We start from the raw sequence: 21185 nt of genomic DNA on the forward strand, positions 1-21185 counted from the left end.
GAATGAAGGAACAGTGAGGGCCCTTACAAAATATGTTGGCATTATGGTTGAGAGTCTTACTACCCGATTGAGTAACTATGGTCAGTGAAGGGATGTTTCTTTCTAAAAAACCTTGACTGTGAGTCCAACAGGATTGTGTCAGCTCTAAACTAACCCTCCCAAGGTAATCACAGATTTCCATCCTAGGAATCAGGATCCTGGTCTAAGACACTTTGATTGCAGGCTCATGGCCTAAATGGTTGGCCAACTATCAGAAAACAGAATCAATCAGAACACTCCATTCTCCGTGCATTCCATATAATTTAGAAGCTACTTGAGTATGTGTGTGAGAGTGTGTGTGATATAAATACATGTATTTTAAACCCAGGCTGAAATACGTGGAACAGTTATGATTTGTGTTGAATTCCTTCGCTGCTCTGTTGAATGTTATGAATTATAATATCAAATAATATAGGTAAATATTTTACTATAGACATGCTTTTCTGGAAGTATCCCTAAGAAACCTGTTTCTTTTCCCAGTGATAGAGGTAATATAGTCCTACTTGATAGTGAAATGTGACATGAGACAGGGGCATACATTCTTAACAAATAAAGTCATTAAAACTTTCAGTTTAAACTTTAGCTTATTTGTTCTAGGCGGTGCCCCTGGGGCTCCTGTTTGAACAGCACACAGCAAGGTTAGATTTAGGAGGCAAAGTTTTCATTAGCTTCTTTTGAAAGATGCCTGAAGTCAAATCCCTCCCCCAAAATCATTGCCGCTCTGCTGGATAGGTGAGATAGATGATGAAGCTACAAGGAAGCCGCAGACTGAAAGCAGCTGGGAAATGGAAATTTTAAAGATAAACTGATCCACATGCCTGGAAAATCTCTACAGGATAGAAATGAGGGAAAGAAGAATTAGAAATAGAATTTCAGGTGCTGCTTCATGTCAGGGTATTAGAGTCAGATTTGGTGAATCCTACGAGAGGGAATAATAAACGTCTTTTTGGCTTTTAAAAGAAGACTGTATTTCACAGAAATTTAAATGAGTAACCATCTGAGCAGGAAAGTGTTTTGATTGGAGGAGTTTCTTCCAAGACCATTTTTGGTTTTTTTTCCTTTTAAGTATAATGTAAGAGTCAAGTGAATAGGGGACTTCCCTGGCGGTCCAGTGGTTAAGACTTCGCCTTCCAATGCAGGGGGTACGGGTTCGATCCCTGGTCAGGAAGCTAAGATCCCACATGCCTCCTGACCAAAAAACCAAAAACATAAAACAGAAGCAATATTGTAACAAACTCAATAAAGACTTTAAAAATGGTGCACATCGGGAAAAAAAAAGAGTCAAGTGAATAAATCTTAGGCATACATACGTGCACAACGGTTTAACCTCCCAGATTAAGATTCAGGACTTTTCTAGCTCTCCAGAAGGCTTGTTCTTATCCCCTCCTAGCCAGCTACCCCCCACCCCCCAGAAAAGGTGGCCAGTGTTCTGAGCTTTGTCATCACAGATTCCTTTTGCTGTCTGTCACCTCAGGGGAAGGGAGTCATTCGGGATGTGCTTTTGTGTCTCAGGACTGGCTCTCTGAGATCCAGAGATGTGTGTGCAGCATCCCCACTATGTGGTTACTAATCTCTTTTATTTTCATAAAATCAGTAAAATAGGGAGAAATACTGTTAGAAGGGGAGAGGGAAATGCATGTTTTGGGTGGGGGGGCAGTCATAGACCATTTGTACTCACTTTAAAATGTCCCTGCTTCTCCCTGAGTGATAAGTTCAAGTTTATCATGATTTGGGCGTCCATAGATTAAGAAAAATTCAAGTAGAGTTTACTCTGCTGTCCAATATGACAGCCACGAGCCACACTTGGCCAACCTACCTTAAAATTTAAATTGATTAAAATAACTAATTACAAATTTAGTTCCTCAGTTGCCCTAGCCCCACTTCAGGGGCTCAAATAGCCACATGAGGTTGTGGCCACCCTACTAAATGGTGCAAATGTGGAACATTGTTTCCATTCCTGCAGAAAGTTCTGTTGGACAGCGCTGTTTAGAAAGCTGGCTATGAGCTTCCTTGCTCTTCCTCTTCCCCTTTTCCCTTTGTAAGGATGTTATGGTGGGTTTACTTATGTTTTCATTGTAAGTTACCATTTAATTCTGTGGTCCTCAGACCATTGTCTTACAAGCTTCCGTTTCCTGCACTTTCCCTCCATACTTGGGAAGAAAACAAGTGGAAGAATTCTCACAGTGTACTGAAATTTTAATTTCTAGAATATACCATGTGCTCTCCTTCCTGCATCCCACTGTGAGTTGACTTCTCATCCATCAGATCTCAGCTTAGACTGTCCCCAGGGAGCCTTCCACATCCCACCTCCCAGCCCCCCAAGACTGGGTTATGTATCCCTGCAGTTAAGCTGCCACAGTAAACTGCTGGCCTTCCCCTACCTGTTTCCTGGCTTCTCTCTCCCACTGAACAGGCCCAGCCTGTCCTGTTCGCTGGTGTATGTCCATCCCTGGGGACACTGCCTGGTACTGTGGAGGGAAGGAACAGTGGGCTGCACAAGGAAGGGGCAATAACCCAGTAACTTAATGTTAGAGCGGGGTTCCTTCCCCCAGCCCACCACCCGGATGAGGAGTCTGTTCCAGAAGGGGGATTAGCAGAAACGCATTTCTGTCTGGCCGCGCTTCCGAATACACCTCAGTGCTCTGAGCTGTTTCTCCAGCAGTGATGTTGGCGCATCCAGACGCTTGCACTCTCTCTGGTTAAAGTTCATGGTTTTCGTCTCATCCAAAGTGAGATGCTAAAAGACATATACAAACTGAGATGGTGCTGGGCGAGCAATTAAAAATGGGCAAGTGTAGTTGAAGAGTGGCGATAATATGATAGAAAATTCTGCTGCGTCTGGCAGCAGGCAGCTGTTCTTGGCATCACAGGCCAAGTCTCACCAAGCCGAATGACCTCTTGGGGAGGCGGCTGTATCCAGGAAGGGTAGGAATCAGGATCAGTAGCAGAAATCCCAACTCAGACCAGCTTTAAAGATGAACTTATTTTCCCAAGTATCAGGAAATCAAGAGACTGGAGGCTGAGAGTTGGTTGATTTGGTGTCTCAGCAGTGCCAGGGAGGACCCAGATCAGCCTTCCTGGGCATTGGCTTCATCCTTAGGCTGGGAGGGAAGTGGCTTCTGTAGGCTCAGGCATCCCATCCGGGACCTCAGCATCTATAGATAAAAAAGAGAAAGTCTCAGTTCCGGTCACTGGTGAGGGGAGGAGGTGGCCAGAGTTGTGTCGCTGAAGCATCTGGAGTTGATGCAATAGATCCGAGGGTCTCCTGCAAGTGCCAAGACCACCGGCCCAAATATGCTCCCCCAGCCCAGCCTATGCATTCTTTCAGCCTGCATCAGTGCAGAAAATACTGAGTGGAAACCCTTAACTCCATTAGCTAAGAGCAGTTAATGCTTTAGAAATGATCTAACCAACGGGACAAATACGGAACACAGAAAGCTCCCAGGATGGGAAGAGAGAGCCTCGGAGAAGAGGTAGGAAGGCTCAGCAAGGACCAATTATAACACGACAAGTCTTACTAGAACCAACAAGGACCTACTGTATAGCACAGGGAACTATACTTCATAGTTTGTAATAACCTATAAGGGAAAAGAATCTGAAAAAGTGTGTGTGTGTGTATACATATAAATAACCGAACCACTTTGCTGTACACCTGAAACTAGCACAACATTGTAAATCAACTATACTTCAATTAAAAAAAAAGTCTTACTCGTCTGCCTGAGCCAAGCCATTAGGAAACTTCCTCCTTGCCCTTAAGGGTTAATCCCCCCACTACCCCTCACCCCCCAACTGAGGAAACACTGGTTTAATGTTAAATTTAGTAATATCCATACATACACGATTTTCAGTGTACATGGTATATATTCTGAGAAATCAGGAATCCTTCAACCGATCAGTTATGCTTTCACTTTTTCCTCCTTCTCCGTAGACCTCACAGAGTTAGAGCTGTGCTGAGTGAGGTCACAGTCTAACTACAGTATTAACCCTGCAGAACTGTTCATTTTTGCCCGAGCACCCAGAGGCAGGATATAGAATGTGTCCAACTGAAAAACTATTACAGAAGATGCAGTGCTGTGATGGACTGAATTGTAACCGAGACGGGGATGTGTGTGTGTGTGTGTGTGTGTGTGTGTGTGTGTGTGTGTGTGTCTTTAGCCAAGAAATCATTTTCTAAAAGGAAGTCAGGTAGTACCTAGCTCTTAAAAGTTGAGGTTATATGATTGTATTTTTAAAGGAAAAATGCATTTTCTGACACCCAAATTTTAAAATGCTACTTTGAATATTTCCCAGCCTTAACTGTTTTATATTTCCTACCAACTGTGTCCTTGTTTTTTAGTTTTTTCCCCTATCCAGTACCTCTTTCACTTTTCTCTCTGTGTTACAAACATCCCTTGTGTTTTCTAATATCTATTTTGCATTGTTAAAAATATACAGGAATGTATAAGGGTAACACAGTGAACATCCACGAACCCACCACCCAATTTAAGAAATAAAACATTAGCTCTTTTTTCTATGACTGTTCCTGAGCTCTGTTTAATTCAGCCTGGAGAAAAGCACCACACAGGTGGTCAATATTTTGTGTAAAGGCCCCATCACCACCCCGTTCACAGTAGATGCGGAGTTTCAGGAAGCACGTGTGTTCCCAGTCTTGCGTGGACGTGTGGTTAATGCTAACTTGTCTAACAGTTGTGCCCCAGGTAACTCCTAAAGCTGTTTCGGATCATAAAATCTAGGATGTTTTGCAAATTTATATTTCATCATGCTGGGCTTTATGCACAAAAACTAGATGACTTCCCATTTGTAATCGCCATCAAAGGCATTTCTCAAAATCCCTTTATTATGCCTTATCACTGGCGCTACCACACATTGTCTGCATGTTTGCAAACAATCTCTGGCTAAGTTATAAATCTGCGAGTATCCTTGTGGCGTTCGCCTAGCAGAGTTCAGACATAAGTGCTATTTTAGCTTATTCCTCAATCGTAGATTCTAAATACTTGACCCCCTTCATTGAGTGCCAGAGACCTGACTTGACTTGTCTGTGGTTCGGGCTCTAATTTAAAAGCAATCAACCATGTCTGAATAGTGTTCGAAATATTTATATTGTATCCATGGAAAGGATGTCATATTTTATTTTCTCAAGGGTACAGTTCCTTTAGCACGCTCTCACTGCCGTCACGTGATGCTCCATTTGCTCCTGTGGTACCGTTGCCTGTGGGGCAGCACATTGTACACGAACGTCTGCCTCAGCCCAACCTTGGGAACTTGATCTCTTCCAGGAGCCCAGCATGCAGAAGAGCGGCTTGCTCGTGGCTCCCAAGCACATACTTAATCACTGGAGGGGACATTCTTTTCAAAGTGTCCTCAGCTCCATAGTCTTATAGGGAGAGAAACAGGAACCAGATGGGTAGAGTGTGGGTTGATTTTTTTTTGTTTTTTTTCATCTGTTGACTGATGAACTTTTGGTGCCTATTTGCAAGGTTGCTTTGAGTATGTGAGCTGGTGGCTAGACCAGTCATGTCCTCTTCTTCCTGATTTGGAACATAGAAATTGAAGAAAACATTCTGCAGAACCCAAGTGCCGAAGGTCTGAATTTGTCCCGAGCCCACAGCAGTAAGGACGTTTTCCAAGAGAAGGATAAAGCATATGTATTTTATTTAGAGTGGACTGTTTTAAGTGTTATCTTTTCATTTGGAACGAATAGTAGTTCTCCACATGCCATTAACCAGTTGTTAGATGTGAGAATTCATTAGTTAAATAAGCCATCACAGTGTGTGGGATGATGTGAAATGAACATTAGCTCAGCTCCTTGATTCTGAGCATGGGAAGTTTTCCTTTTCTTTGTTACAGATTTGGGGGGCTTTTTGATATTCATTACAACAAAAGCGAGAGCTTGCTGATCTTCCAGATTTTATTGCCAGACGAATATCAACACTAGTCACTGGCTTCTTCTGTAGAATGTATGGGTTTCCTTTCTCTCCACAAAAGAAGACGTGTCTAAACTTGCTTATCTCTCTATAGGACAGTCGGCCCAATATGTCAAGACCTCTGATCACTAGATCTCCTGCATCTCCACTGAACAACCAAGGCATTCCTACTCCAGCACAACTCACAAAATCCAACGCACCCGTCCACATCGACGTGGGCGGCCACATGTACACCAGCAGCCTGGCCACCCTCACCAAATACCCCGAATCAAGGTAATCCGAAAAGCCGCAAAGTCACGCTCCAGAGTGCATGTATTTGATGATCTAACTGTTTTTCCTTTGACCAGCTTAGCAGTGCAGCCTCACCAGGGCCAGGGGTAGGACATGAAAGCATCATGTGGGCCACCTGTTATGGAGGCAGCTCTGGGACATGACCGTAAATCTCCTACGAGTCAGGGTTTGATCCAGAGATTAGCCGAGTACGTGTGAAAGTGTCACTGAGAATGGGGTTCTGTGATATTTCACTCCTCTGAGAGCTTCACGTTTCTCAGCGTAGTAAACAAAGGATGATGATTTCTACCCCTGACCTTTCTTCTGTCCTCTTCTTCTAAAACACACTTTCTTATCGAGTCTTAGAATTTTATAGTTGGCCCAACTTGTGAACTGGAGAAAAAAAAAAAAAAAGAGACTCTTATCAGTAGGGCAGTATATTTAGAACAGTTGGCAGAAGTACAGAAAGATAGCCTTGTTTGAAAAAAAAATGAAGGGCAGTGGAAGTTATGAACGCTCGAGGCAGATAAGCAAATAGCAAAAGGGTATGAAGGGGGAGAGTGGTTTATAAATGGGCGTGTACACCACACTGATGAGAACTCCCCTCCCACGCCCCACTCACCTATTTCTTTTTCTTTTTTTAAAAGTTTATTTATTTATTTGGTTGGGCTGGGTCTTAGCTGCGGCAGGTGGGCTCCTTAGTTGCGGCAAGTGGGCTCCTTAGTTGTGGCATATGAACTCTTAGTTGCAGCATATGAACTCTTAGTGGCGGCACGTGTGTGGGATCTAGTTCCCTGACCAGGGATCGAACCCGGGCCCCCTGCACTGGGAATGTGGAGTCTTAACCGCTGCACCACCAGGGAAGTCCTGCCACCCAGCCTTTTCTAAAGGAGTTTCCAAGGAAACAATTTACTTTGTGCCCCGGGACACCCCTCCTGGCTCCACCTAGATCTGGGGGCTGAGGCAGATCCTATTAGGGAATTTATCTACCCACTCGGCTGGTGGGTAGAGGAAGAGGCATGAGCTCACGTAGGCTGATGTCAGGAGAAAGGGTGTTTCTCTGCTTGTTTCTGCTCAAATGGAATGGAAACACAGCACTTGGGCTTCAGAAAAGCACTCATTGCACTTCTGAGAACCTCCTACAATATGACAGGTATCAGGTAACTTACAGCCTAAGAAGAGAGCACTGACATACAAATCACTGTCATAACTGCACAAAGACTGCTTTTGTGGTTTTTGTTAGTCTCACTTCACTATCTGATATTTTGTGAAGGAATGTGAAGGTTGAGAAAAGATGAAATATTTTCCCTCTCAATTTCCAGATTTCATTTCTACAATAGACATGAAATGATTTTTAAAAAGCAGATGTTATAAATTCAGTTACCCAAAACACCTGTGTATTGGGAATTCCCTGGCGTTCCAATGGTTAGGGCTCCATGCTCCTACTGCAGGGGGCATGGGTTCTATCCCTGCTCAGGGAACTAAGATCCTGCAAGCTGTGCAGCATGGCCAAAAAAATAAAAAAAATTTTTTTAAATGTATATTTTAAAATGAAATGATCATATCAGTCAGTCGTTAGTATTACTGAGTCTCTACCCTCCCTAAATGCATTGTTATTGGATGCTACAAAATTGTTACATGATGGTTGTATTTCTTAAGAGTATCATTATATAAGGAGGTTCTTTTTTTTAAAAAAAGTCTATTTCCATTCCTTCTAACCTTCTAACACCAACATCGACAATAGAAAATCACTGTGCCTCTTCAGATGAACACTTAATTCTAGGGGGCAAGTCACCAAACAAACATAAGTCAAAAAGCAAGTTTCGACGATAGCAGAATGCACTGGTCTGGTCTGGCGGCCTTTTCCTTCAGTCTGATTATTAGACTGTGATACAGCAGGGAAGTTAGTCATTACACTATTTGCATGTGGTGTAAATGGGAGGTTTTCTCGTGCTCATTGCAGCTGGGTGGGTCTCTTCCCACTGCCTAAGGCCCACCAGCGTTTTGGCTTTTGTGAAGCTCACCGGTGTCACTTGGCGTATTGGCAGTGATATAAGATAGACAGTGAGGGACTCTGTAAATTCAGTTCCTCTCTCTCAAGCCATTTGCCATTTCAATCGTGTCGATGCTTGGCAGTATTAAAGACCTCTGATAGTGTTTCATTTGGAGAGCCTTCCTCAGGCCAACTTTCCATGGGTATTTCTAAGAGTCCCCTTTTTGTCCCTTATTATTTTCCCCCTGAGACGTGCATCGCGTTTCATGGATCTCAGTACGGATTCAGCACTCTCGGTATCTGTACTGTCTCATATGGGAACCACTAGCCACGTGCAGCTTTGAGCACTTGACGTGTGGCTGGTCCAAACTGAAATGTCCTTTAAGTGTAAAATATACACTGGATTCTAAAGACTTAGTGCCCCCCAAATGTGAAATATCTCAAAAATTTTATATTGATTTCATGTTGGAGTGATACTATGATAATATATTGAGTCATATAAATAATAATAGAGTTAAATAAAATATATTAAAATTAATTTCACCTGTTTCTTTTTACGCTCTTTTTTTTTTTTTTTGTGGTACGCGGGCCTCTCACTGTTGTGGCCTCTCTCATTGTGGAACACAGGCTCTGGACGCGCAGGCTCAGTGGCCATGGCTCACGGGCCCAGCCGCTCCGCGGCATGTGGGATCTTCCCGGACCGGGGCACGAACCCATGTCCCCTGCATCGGCAGGCGGACTCTCAACCACTGCGCCACCAGGGAAGCCCCTCTTTTTACTCTTTTAATGTGGCTACCAGAAAACACAAAATTACAGACGTGTCTCACTCTTTATTGCTGTTGCACAGCACTGAACTATATATATGCACAGATTTTTAAAAAAATCTCATTAAACCTCCCCCTCCCGAAACCTGATACTTACATGCATCATAAATTGAATTTCTCTTTCACCAACTTAATTAGAAAAGATAAAATTGTTCATCTTTCTTTCTTGACCTTTCTCTATGCTTCGCTGTCACCTCTGTGCTCCCAGTGTCCTGGGAGCAACATCAAAAATAATATGTGGTTCATTAGTCCCAGGTTTGAATGCTGATGCTCCCATTTAATAGTTGTTTGGCCATGGATAGGTTCAATTTCTAAGTGCCTGTCTTCTGTCTTGTAAAATAGACACAAATACGTCTTCTTCCAAGGTTATTGGGAGGATTAAATGTGATTATGGAAAGCACGACATGGCCCTGTGCCCAACACGTTGTATTGCCTTTATACTTAATCTTCTGCCAAACCCAGCAATTGTTTCTTTTCCAACTGCCTTCCAAACTCCAAATATATACCATTCCTTCATTTCCTAGACCACAGAAACAGCCTCACTTCTGGATACTTGCCTGGATTTATAAAGGCTCAAGGGCCTCCTTGCCTGCACCTTCTGGTCCTTTATCTTTTTTTTTTTTTTTTTTTTTTTGCGGTACGCGGGCCTCTCACTGCCGTGGCCTCTCCCATTGTGGAGCACAGGCTCCGGACGCGCAGGCTCAGCGGCCATGGCTCACGGGCCCAAACGCTCCGCGGCATGTGGGATCCTCCCGGACCGGGGCACGAACCCGTGTCGCCTGCATCGGCAGGCGGACTCACAACCACTGCGCCACCAGGGAAGCCCTGGTCCTTTATCTTTAATGTCCCCACCTGTCTTGGAACTGCCGAGCTATCCCAAGATCATCTTTTTTTGTTAGGAGATATTTTTAAGCCTATGTCCAAACTTTTGGAAACAAGCCCTACAAGTAATTTATGTTTCTGTTGCTTACACCTAAAGCAGATGACACTGGCTGGAAAACAATGCTGTGGATGTTGAGTGGACCACTGTGTGTTGCTTTGCTTCCTCTTGGATTTGGGAGGGGGCGGGGGGGTGCTTGGAAAGAAATTAAATGTTCATTTCAAAGCAGCAGTCAGTTTAATGGGACCCATCCACAACTTTTAGTAGTCAAAGATATAGGGAAGAAATAGTTCTTCGTGCTTTTTCCGCAGATGTCAGATGCTCCTTCCAACTTCTAGGAAAATCTCTCACATATATCAACCTTTTGGGGATAAATTGTAGGACGTTAGGTTGCCCCTGACCATAGAATTACAAGTAATTCCAAGTTGAGCTCTCTAGATTCTGGGTGTCTTGAATACGTCTCATCCTACTGGACCATGCCCTGCCCCCTCTCCCTCTTAGAGCACCCTGGTTCCTCGCTCGCTCACACTTTCCTTGGTGTAGCCCAGTGGGGAAAAGGGCCTTTTCCTTGGTTTTCTTTTCTAGGATTTCAGGCGGACATTTGTAGTGTAAAAGTACTAAGTTGTTTGTAACAAGTGATCCTAAAAGTGCCCTTCTATAATTTCAAAGGTCCTGCAAAGGGCCTTTACTCCATTTTGAAATATTGTGGGTGACTTTTTATTCTGTTTCTATTTCTTGTCCTCTGGGCTAAAGGCTACCTTTAGAACGTTGTCCCCAGAAAGTGGTACCTTGGACCACACAGCTAAACATTAGAAGCACCTGCAAAGCATCAAAAGGCCATGAAAGGCCATGCCCCAGACCAGTGAAACGGGAAACGCTGCGATTTTCCTAAGAGGTCCTGATTTTAACCATATGGCTTTGTATGGTCCCTCCAACTGAACATAGGCCTCTTACTTAATGAACCTCCCATGCTATATCATAATGGCCATTCCACCAAAGAAAATACATTTGGATCTTCATTTCTTTAATTAGCAAGGTTACCCGGTTCCACTGTCTGTGCCCCCACATGCCCTATTTTTTTCTTTTTTTTGGCTTGTACACCCTGAGTACGGATTCAATATGCAAGTTGACTTTTATATTTTACAACAAGGTTAATTACTTATGTTGTTATTCATTTCCATTACTGGGTGGTTTTTATTTTTTTATAAATTTATTTATTATTTCATTAATTTTTTGGCTGCGTTGGGTCTTCATTGCTGTGCGTGGGCTTTCTCTGGTTGCAGCGAGCGGGGGCTACTCTTCGTTGCAGTGCGCGGGCTTCTCGTTGCGGTGGCTTCTCTTGCTGCGGAGCATGGACTGTAGGCGAGCGGGCTTCAGTAGTTGCAGCACGTGGGCTCAGTAGTTGTGGAGCATGGGCTTAGTTGCTCCACAGCATGTGGGATCTTCCCGGACCGGGGCTTGAATCCGTGTCCCCTGCCTTGGCAGGCAGATTCTTAACCACTGCGCCACCAGGGAAGCCTATTGAGTTGTTTTTAGCTAACAGGACTGGACATAAAGGCTTCAAATTAACTGAAGTACTGCATACATCCGTGGTGTGGTCTGTCTTTACCAACATTTCGTGTGAGATGCAAAACAGTTCTTTGGAAGTGTTTATGAGACAGAGGCTGAACCACACCACCTCAGTGAAAAACACTGTTCCCTTTCAGGGGAGCCTACAAGTCTCCAATTTTGGTTGCTATTTTGAATTGCAGTCACCAAGAAAAACACCCAGTTCAGACCTGCAATGATTTTACATCAAATAAGTAAAACCAAATATATATATATATTTTTAAATAGATATACAAAGAAGATAGAATATATTTAACAATTTGTTACCCTGATTTCTAAGTTGTAAATATCTAGGCATATGGGAGGTGGACCTCACTTGTACTCTTGCCCTGAGCCCCCCAAATTTTAAGGACAGACCTGATCATATCTGACTCAGAAATCCAAGGTACCCACTAACATCATTGGTAACAAAAAATCTAGGTATCTAATTTGTCGTTAAGTAAGTAATATTGGTACCAAAGTACATGGCCTCTTTAAAATCTCCTGCTGTTGACAGTGAAATATCTTCTTAGCCACACGTGTGTGTGTGATATTAAAGAAATAGTCTATGCTTTAAAAGAAGACGTAAGTCCGAGTTCAAAGTTAGGTCTGTGTCATCATTTACTGTCACCTCGAACGAAAACAATATTAACAGCAGTTATATTGATGGTTATTCAGATGTGGACTTTTTAAACCAAGAAGTGGGCAGATACTGCTGGTTAACCACACCTATGGGGTGGCAGTGAGGCAGGGATCTTAGCTAAAAGAGCTACTAACCTAGAGGTGAAAGACACAGTCTCCTGTTACAATCCCCTGAGCCATCCGATCTGCCTGCTTGACAGAGCTTTTGTATATTTTAAACCAAGTATATGAGTTAACTCCGACACAAGGAGATTATGCTGAATTGGTCTCTCCTAAATAGCAGCGGTTACTAAGCACACTGGCATATGTAGGTAATTGCAAAACTCAAGAGACTCAGCTTTCAACGTTGCAGTCGACACCCATGGCCACCCAAGGGGTGTGTGTATCTGGAGCTTCAGCATGGCGATGCCAGGCATGTGTGCCTTGCCAGTAGAGATCTGGTTTTGGCAGGCTTCACCCCCGATGTGCTGGCCATTCCAGGGTGGTTCCGTGGAGCTGCACTGAAGGAAAAGTGGGGCACTTGCAACGTTAAGGGGTTGGTCCGCACGCTCAGGACAATTGAATTCTAATGTCTGGATTTCCGAGTAACTGCTGTGCACCAGCCCCGGGAGTTTTCTGTAATCCCGTGTCAGGGCTGGGGGTTCCGTGCTCTGGCTTTGACTTCACAGTTCCAGTTCACGCTACGGTCCCTAGATACACGTGGTGCGTCCCACGTTCTCATCACACAGGCTCACGCTTCAGGATCTCAACAAAAATGCCCCCAAATTAATGCATCCTGTTTGCTGGCCAAACAGTTCCCTGAACTTTCTTTCAGAATGATTGCATGGCACTGAATACAAAGCTTTTTATTATGACCTGCTCTTTAGATCAGCATGATTTATAATTCAGTATCTATCTCAAGTTTTAAAAAAAAATCACAGAATAGGTTATTGGGGGTTTTTAGATGAGTGGACATCAACCCGGCATATATAGTCTCAGCACAAATGGAAAAAGAGAACGTATCCCTGCTGCTGGGAAAACGCCTGTGGAAATGCATACAATGAGGACAGTCTAATGGTGAGCAGTTCTGACTGGTTGATCTTAAAACCAAAAAAAAAAAGAAAATTAGTTTACGGAGGGATTAAAAGGAGGAAAAGCACTTGGCCAATGAAAAATGGAAAGTTTCTCCAGGATTATAGGGACAAGTTTTCCTCTGCTCTGTTTCTTCTTTTCATCTTACAATAATGCTTTTCCAAAACTGCTCCTCACTTATATAGGCAAAGAGTAAATGAAACCAGCTTCAAAAGACTTTTTTTTTTTTCAAAACGATGAAAGTGGATTTTCTGTTTAGTGTTGAAAGTCCAGCTTCAGTAACTTAGGCTGCACTGCTGGCAGATTCAGCAAACTTTGCCACTTGGGCACAACATGGGCCTAGCTTTTAAAGTAATCTAGCTCATCAAGTCTTATCTTCGACAATCATTTAAAGAAAAATGCAGCCATATTACAGGTACTGGCCTGTAGTTTTCCCTGTCATGTTCTGTTTTTTCATTCTACAGATTTATTCTGTGTTCCTTGTCAACCAGGGCATACACTGGCCAACAAAAGTCCTTGCTCTCTTGTCGTTTACTTGGGGGCAGGAGAGGACAGACAATAAACAAGTAAACAATCAATTAACAATATTTGAGTTGGTAGTAAGTAAAGTAGGAAGAAAAATAAAACAGGATGAATAGCCTTGGGATGTAGTTTGCTTCCTATGTTAAGTCTAAAGATAATTTTATTCTATGGTTTGTTTCTTCAGGATACATCTTTATTAGTTCGTCTACATTTTCAAGACAAAATCTAGTTTACATTTTAGAGTCGATGTAGAAGCAGATTGTTGTTGCTTCAGTATCACAGGTCACACCTTATCAACGGCCTCTTCTGAGTTCTGTGATTCACCTCCTGTTATCTGATGTGTGGCAAATACATATGTTCACCCTTCATCTCAGCAGGAGGGAAGTACAGGGTGAAGTCTACTGTCTGGGCTATGGGTGTGGAACAGCTCCAGGCCAGACCATCATCTTCAGATCACCTTGCTAGTTATATTAACCATGATATTTTTTTTGATATTAACTCAGTTCAAATGTCACTTCTTTTTATTTTATTTATTTCTTTATTTGGCTGCATTGGATCTTCGTTGCTGCGAGCAGGGGCTACTCTTCATTGCGGTGTGCAGGCTTCTCATTGCAGTGGTTTCTCTTGTTGTGGAGCACGGGCTCTAGGCCCGCGGGCTACAGTAGTTGCAGCGTGCGGGCTCAGTAGTTGTGGCTCGCGGGCTTAGTTGCTCCGCGGCATGTGGGATCTTCCTGGACCAGGGATCGAGCCCGGGTCCCCTGCATTGACAGGTGGATTCTTAGCCATTGCGCCACCAGGGAAGTCCCAACCGTGATATTGTTTCTGGTACATTTTCTGTAATTTTGCAGTCGGTGGTGACTGAAGTTAGATTTGGTGTTGACCAAAGTAGAGAGTTAACAGATGTTAAAATAAATGTGGGCAGAAGGCCCTTGGAGGTAAACAGTAACAAGGCCGGCGGCTCCCTTAGCCTGATCCTTAGACCAGGAAGGTGAGGGCCCCCTTGCGCCCCCCACATGGTGCTGGTGCCTTTGATGGCAGAGCAGTAACACTGGGTATTCAGCGTGAAACAACTCAGGACAGGACTGTAGGTCACGTTCTCGATTCTTATTAACTTCTCACTTGCCGAGAACTCAGCCTCAGCTTAGCTAGAAACCCTCTTCCTGAAAAACTCTTTCTTACTTAGTTCTCATCCTTGTGTTCTTGGTACCTAGTATCGGGCCTGGCACAGGGGACGTTCCCAAGTTTGCTTGATATATGGATTAATTACTGGGTAAAATTCTGTACCCAGAGGCCAGATCCTCAAAACAATGAAGGTCAAGTAATTGAATAAAGCTATTCAAAATAGAAAGTTACGTTTAAAGCTGGACTGGGCTCGTTCCCTATATCATTCGTGCGCCGCCATAAGCTATTTATAGGAGGGGCTGTTGCAGATAAGAACACGCAGCTCTACCAGGCTCAGCAACGAGTTCAGTCTTATTCGGCAAATGGGGAAGAGCCAGGATTCCAACTCCCACTCTGACTCCAGGGCCTTGGTTTTTTAATTCTTCTATAGCCATGCTTCTCAATCCTGGGGGCATGTTAGAATCATCTGGGATTCAAAAAACAACCTGGTCCTTCCCACAAAGTTTCTGATTTCATTGGTCTGGACCTGGGCATGGGATTTGCTAACGCTTCCCGTGTTCAGCTATGCAGTCCATCTTCCCACCCTCTGGAACTGTGTTCTAAAGGTGAGCTTTAGCCAAGGGGACAGCTCATCTACAATATCTCAAGCTATTTTATTCTCAAGGTGGCCTTCACCTAACTCTGGGTCAGTGCTGGGGCGTGTGTGAGCCCTGCCACCCCCGTGGTGCCGGAGCTCCCGGCCTGGTCTCCTGCCGTCCAGTGTCATACAAATACAGTGCTATCATTTTCTATGTGTGTCATAACTTTAAAAAGTCTGCAAAGCACCGCCTTAGACCGGGCAATGGGATAAATGAATCTTGTTCTTATTTGCCTGTGGGTTTCAGGAAGCTCTTTTTTTCATGCCCCCATGTCCAGTGCACACAGTCATCCCACAGCAAGGGACAAAGTTGGCCTTGGACCAGTGATCTTGCCACCTGCTGATGGCCACTGGGTTGACCTGTGAAGAGAAAATCATTAGCACAACATTCAGTGACCAGCTTCAGCCCCAGCACGCTGTGCCCACGGGAAGGAGTGGTCTACCGGATGCCAGGATACGTAGGGCTGCTAATCAGGTTAGGGGCATCTAGGTCCACTGATGTGTTAGTCACCGCCTCTCTGCTGGCCTCCTCCCTTTCCCGTTGCTACTGGAGCAGCGGACCCGAGTGCCCCGCGATATAGCAAACTATCGCAGGTCCACACCACTGCACAAAACACACGTGCCTGCACCAGTCAGAAAAATTGTTTTCAAAAAGTTTTAAATTTATTTCTAAAACATGCCCTCTCAGCTTACGCTTTAAGTTTTAAAACAAATAATACATCTACCAGTAGTCTTCAGTGCTTTGAACTGTGCCTGGCAATGCTTGATAAATATTGGTCGAATGTTGAATGAGTTTTGCTCAGTTGAGTTGAGTGAGTTTTGCTCTGACCTGGAGCAGCTCAGCCATCACAGGGCTGCTGCAGTGTGAAGGTCAAACATGTGGAATCATCAGGTGCTAACAGTGATGTCAGATCGTAACGGCAAGCCTAGTCCAATCTGGGCAGCAAAGATTAACATCCTTTTTCCTTCAAGGCAGAGAGAGACCAGAAAGAAATTTTCTAGGCTAATTACGCTGAAGGGAGAAGGTAAGGAGAAGGGAATAAATCAATCCAGTCACAACCCAGAGACCAATGAGCCAGATTAACAGAAGGGTGACACCTGCCTTCAGAATGTTTTCCTCCAACTGATAATCTCCTCCCTGAGCCCCTCGGATCATCTCCAGATGCTTGAAAGAATGCAGATTCCTTGTCTCCGGCCGCCATCTGTATCCCAGGATGTGAGGGAAATGAGCAGTTTTCATTGGCATCCAGGTAATCCGCCTGCATCTCCGAGTTTGGGCCACAGATCTGCAGAGAAGGGCAGTGAAGCAGCAATGCATCCCCCTGCAGCGTGGCGGGGACAGCAGTGGTGTGGCTAGAGACACAGTGTTGGAGCGAGGCTTTTCTTAGTGCTTCTGGCTGGATTCTCAGCACTTGGGACAATAATACGGACTGTGCTCATTTTGATCTGTCGTGATAAATGGTGTCATTGGGCAACGCCAGCATTGTTTTTGCCCTGTGTTCGTTATTGTACTTTCATGTTTCCTGCCTCATCATACAAGAAGTACTTTGATAATAAACTATATGTTCTATTTACTTGTTTGAAAAAGTTAATTCATAGGTATTTCATAGAAGATTCTGGTAATTTCCTACAAGGTTGAAAAATATGTTCCACTTTACTGTGTTCTTGAGAACAGTTCCAGCAGAAGGGCTTAAAATTGACAGTGTTGTTTTCCACAGCCCAGCCCACATATCTCCTGTGACTTTGGTTCCTTAAATCCTGTAGTTTCTGTTGGTCACATAACTCTGATTCTGGCTGAGGGCTTCGTTTGAGAGATTTTTTATGGCAAATGAGAACCAACATTAATTTTAGGTGAATTTCCAAAAGACAAACCGCATTCTGGCTATGTAGAGAGCTTTGTGGGCCGAATATCACACCCCAGATCTTGTGTCTACCATATAGCTCTTAATTCCGTCTTCCCAGACCGCTATGGTCTACTTTGCAGAGAGATGAAATCTCTCCGTATCTCTCTGTGCAGGATACAGCGAGGTGTCTATGCTGTGTGTGTTCTTGCCTGGAATAAAACAATGCACAAGTTATTCTCAAGTTGGGGGAGTCTTTTTTATTAAACCGATGCAGAAAATAAACTTCCCCTCCCTTAATTTCTGAACAGAAGCATTTATTCAAAACAAAATCACATGATGTTATAATTTGCATGTGAACTCTGAGGACTTAAAACTCTGAAAGTCACACTGAAGGATCCCTTATGGGTCCACTGAACACCCAGATGCCCTCTGCTGAAACTTGAGCTGTGATCTTAGAAGAGTCCGTTTCACTGCGTCTGCCAGTTTGTTCTATTATCAGTATATAAATAACCCATTAAAATGCCATTTCTTTTCATTAGAAATGCAGGATTTATTGACTCAAGTTGATGAATTATCAATATTATGCTTCTGAATGGTTACTCTCAAGGTGCCTGGAGATAGAAAGTAGCAACGATTTGTCTCCAAATTAGCAAGCTGAAGTGGGTGCCTAATGCTTGACGTGTGGCTTCTAATGTGCCCAGGGTGGTCCTGGTGGGAGGATGAGGGATGTGAGAGGTGGTGAGGGATGAGAAGTCAGTTGTGCTCTTACAAGGCGTATGCATTTCATGTGGTCATACTCCAAAGGCAGACACCCAGAAGTTCCAACTGGGTGGCAATTCCATTTGCAAAAAAAAAAAGTTAAACCCCAAAACTTTCTTCAGTCCCACCATTATAACAGTTTTTTGCTGGACTGTCTGAATCTAATCGAGATTCAGTGTCAGTAGAAATGACAGAGTCACTTGGATAATGGCTTCCTGCTGCCACAACAAATGCCATGTGTCCGTTTGCTTAGTAATGACCTCGCTGTTTATCTTTTTTGGTGGTAATGATTATTTTTACTCCTGTGCACCTTTTCTTATTGTGTTCCCCGTATTCAGAAGATAAATTACAACTGTGCGTAACAGCTAACCACCACTTTCAAACAGTGGCGGAACTCACCAGGTTCAGAGGGCTTCATAACCGAGAGGTGAATCTGAACTCACCCAGACCTGTTTCCATGATTTGAGCTGAACGTGCTCCATAACTCCCACCCAGCCTCATTAGGGCTTGGCTAGGTGCCTGCCACCCCTCCAAAAATTGATTTTTTTTTTTTAAAAAAAAAACAGCTTAGAAGATCCTGAGGGCTTCAGAGCTTACCTGAAAAATGAAAACCCTTCTAGTCTCAAAGCGGTGCAAGAGAGCTAATGTCAAAGAAAAAAAGAAGGATCTTTTGAGTGTATCCTGCTGATCCATAATCTTAGTGGTACTTGAGGTTCTTCATCACAACATCACCATCTTGATGATACATTACAGAAGGAACAAGGTGGCATGAAGGGTGGAATTCAGAGAAAATTGTTGGACACGTTAAAATGGGCCGGAATAAAGGTTATAACAGCGAAGCAAACCTGGGGAGCCATGATCAGTGTGAATGAAGCTCTGGTCTCCACTCTGGCAGACATCTGTGACGATCACAAAAACCCAACAGTGACGACACAGTCTGTATTTCCAAACACACGTCCTGACAGGCTCTTGAAGAACCCATCTGTAATCCTTTATGTAGATGCAAAAGCTTCGAGAAAGTAGTTATTTGTAAAAGAAGTTTGGCTTTAGTGTACTTTCACTCAGGACTTGCAAATGAAAAGTTATGTGAACAAAAGACAGGGGAAGCAAATGGTTATCAAATGACTCCTGCAGTCTGTCCCGTTCTCTATATGATCATAGAAAGGAAGAAGAAACATGAGAAATTCTTGTCATTAGCTGGGATACTTTTGTTTCTTCAAATGTTTTGCAGCTCAGGGCTTGGTTCTGGTTTTTGTTGGAAGGGACGGGAAGAAACATCGATAGATACACCCACCGCCCAGCGAGTGTGTGGACTGGCTTGATGCCTTTGGGTAAATTCTTAAACTGTGGTAAACCAAGCCTGAGCCCCAGAAGGGCGTGGACGGTTGCACAAGACACACACCTGTGACAGCACATCGTTGACCGTGGTACAGCCAAAGGCAGGTGCTGTGAACAGCCACTTTCCTTATTTCTCAACCCCACACACCCGAGAATGTTGTCTTTGAATCACGAGCTGATACAAACTTCATATTTTTCACATGTCACTTTTGATTTGGTGACTATGTAAATAATCTTGCGACATCAATTCGAAATCTTACGCTTCTCAGAGTACAAAGCCAACCAGGTACAACGTGCATTGTGGTTTGAAGAGGCAATTAGACGGTGTTTCCAACAAAAGGGTAGGGTGGACATTTTTTATATTCTTTCAAATGTGTAGATCCTTCTGAAGCTCTGTAAACATGACTCTTGTCAAATTAGCAACTTTCTTTCCTTCTTCTAAGGAGGTATAACTCACAGTCCTGGGGCTAAATCTCCTCCCTTTGTCTTCGTCATCTCAAACTCAAAAGCCCGGTTTCTGAAAGTGCTTTTAAGCCTCCTAGTCACTCTGAAGTCATACAGTGACAGAATAATTCATTTTCATTCATCCAACCACCTTTCAATACTCCTGAGTATTTGAATGATACTCATAAGACTCTTGAATGGTGTTGGTAGTGACGTGTGTGTGTGTGTGTGTGTGTGTGTGTGTGTGTGTGTGTGTGTGTGTAGCAGGATAGGGGTACAAAGGAGACAGTATAGATTCACTTACTTTCTTCCATACATCTTCTGTTAGGTTTTCAAAAAGCATTTACCTCGCCTTTAAGTAAATTATATTTTTCTTGTTCTTTCTTTTTATATTAAGCACTGTGTGAAGCCTCTGGTTTTTTCACTTCTAGGTACTAAGCAAAATATGTAAATACTTCCCTGTAAACTTCTGTTTTGCTGGCTCCATTACAAGTAGGAAAAAATTGTTAAATTGAAAATAGAAACAGCTGGCTTCGCCCTAGCCCTCTCCTAGTGTCATATAATTAATAGGATGATTTTATTTGAAAGGACTGCTGTGACGTCCTGTAAGCCAGTCCCAACAGCCTGGGATAGTAAGATACCAGAGGAAATAGGGACAGGCTCCGTTCCACATCCTGTTTTTACTGATAGCCTCAAAGTATGGTGGAGAGAGTGGGGCCACACGGGGATGGGCTGCGTTCATGCCATTTATGAGGGAGATTGAGGGCACAAATGGAAGAGTCAGGAATGTTTCATCATATAGGAAGGCACTCCTTCAACAGCTGGGGCTGCTAACACTCAGAATCCCAGGAATAAGAACAGTCCCTCAAAAATAAGTTAAATTCAAAAAAATAAACGGGAACACATGCAAAAGAGTTTGCTTATGTAACAAGAAACTGGAAACAAGAAAACTGGAGTGCAGCTGCAGGATGCAGAAAGGTTGGCAGGAGGTGTCTGAGTGGGAAAGGAGCAAGTGTTCTGGGACAGACGGACACTGAGAGTCGGAGACAGTGTCGAGGCTGGGCTGGCCCTCCCTCTTCCAGGACGGGAGGCTGCATAGTTCAGCAGTGACCTGGTGGCTCTGCGCCTCAGTTTCTCCATCACTCACATCGAAGTATCACCTGTAAATACTCTACCGTTGCTGTGAGGATTAAAGCAGATAATCTATAGAGTTTTTAGCAGAGTGCCTAACACAAACTCAAAAAAGGTTTTATAACATGTTTTCTCTGAATAGTAATTATTACTGTAAA

General features: G+C 43.6%; 1 protein-coding gene across 2 annotated transcripts in view; it reads left to right on the top strand.

Moving 5' to 3' along the window:
• KCTD1 (potassium channel tetramerization domain containing 1) overlaps positions 1-21185 on the top strand; it is a 90019-nt gene that overhangs the window by 39388 nt on the left and 29446 nt on the right. For both annotated transcript variants that reach the window (XM_060121218.1, XM_060121217.1), the window contains exon 2: positions 6058-6236. In XM_060121218.1, the coding sequence (XP_059977201.1) occupies positions 6073-6236 (164 nt within the window). In that variant the 5' untranslated portion in view covers positions 6058-6072. The remainder of the gene's footprint in view (positions 1-6057; positions 6237-21185) is intronic.

The sequence above is a fragment of the Lagenorhynchus albirostris genome, chromosome 14 (assembly GCF_949774975.1).
Source record: "Lagenorhynchus albirostris chromosome 14, mLagAlb1.1, whole genome shotgun sequence".
Classification (NCBI taxonomy): domain Eukaryota; kingdom Metazoa; phylum Chordata; class Mammalia; order Artiodactyla; family Delphinidae; genus Lagenorhynchus; species Lagenorhynchus albirostris.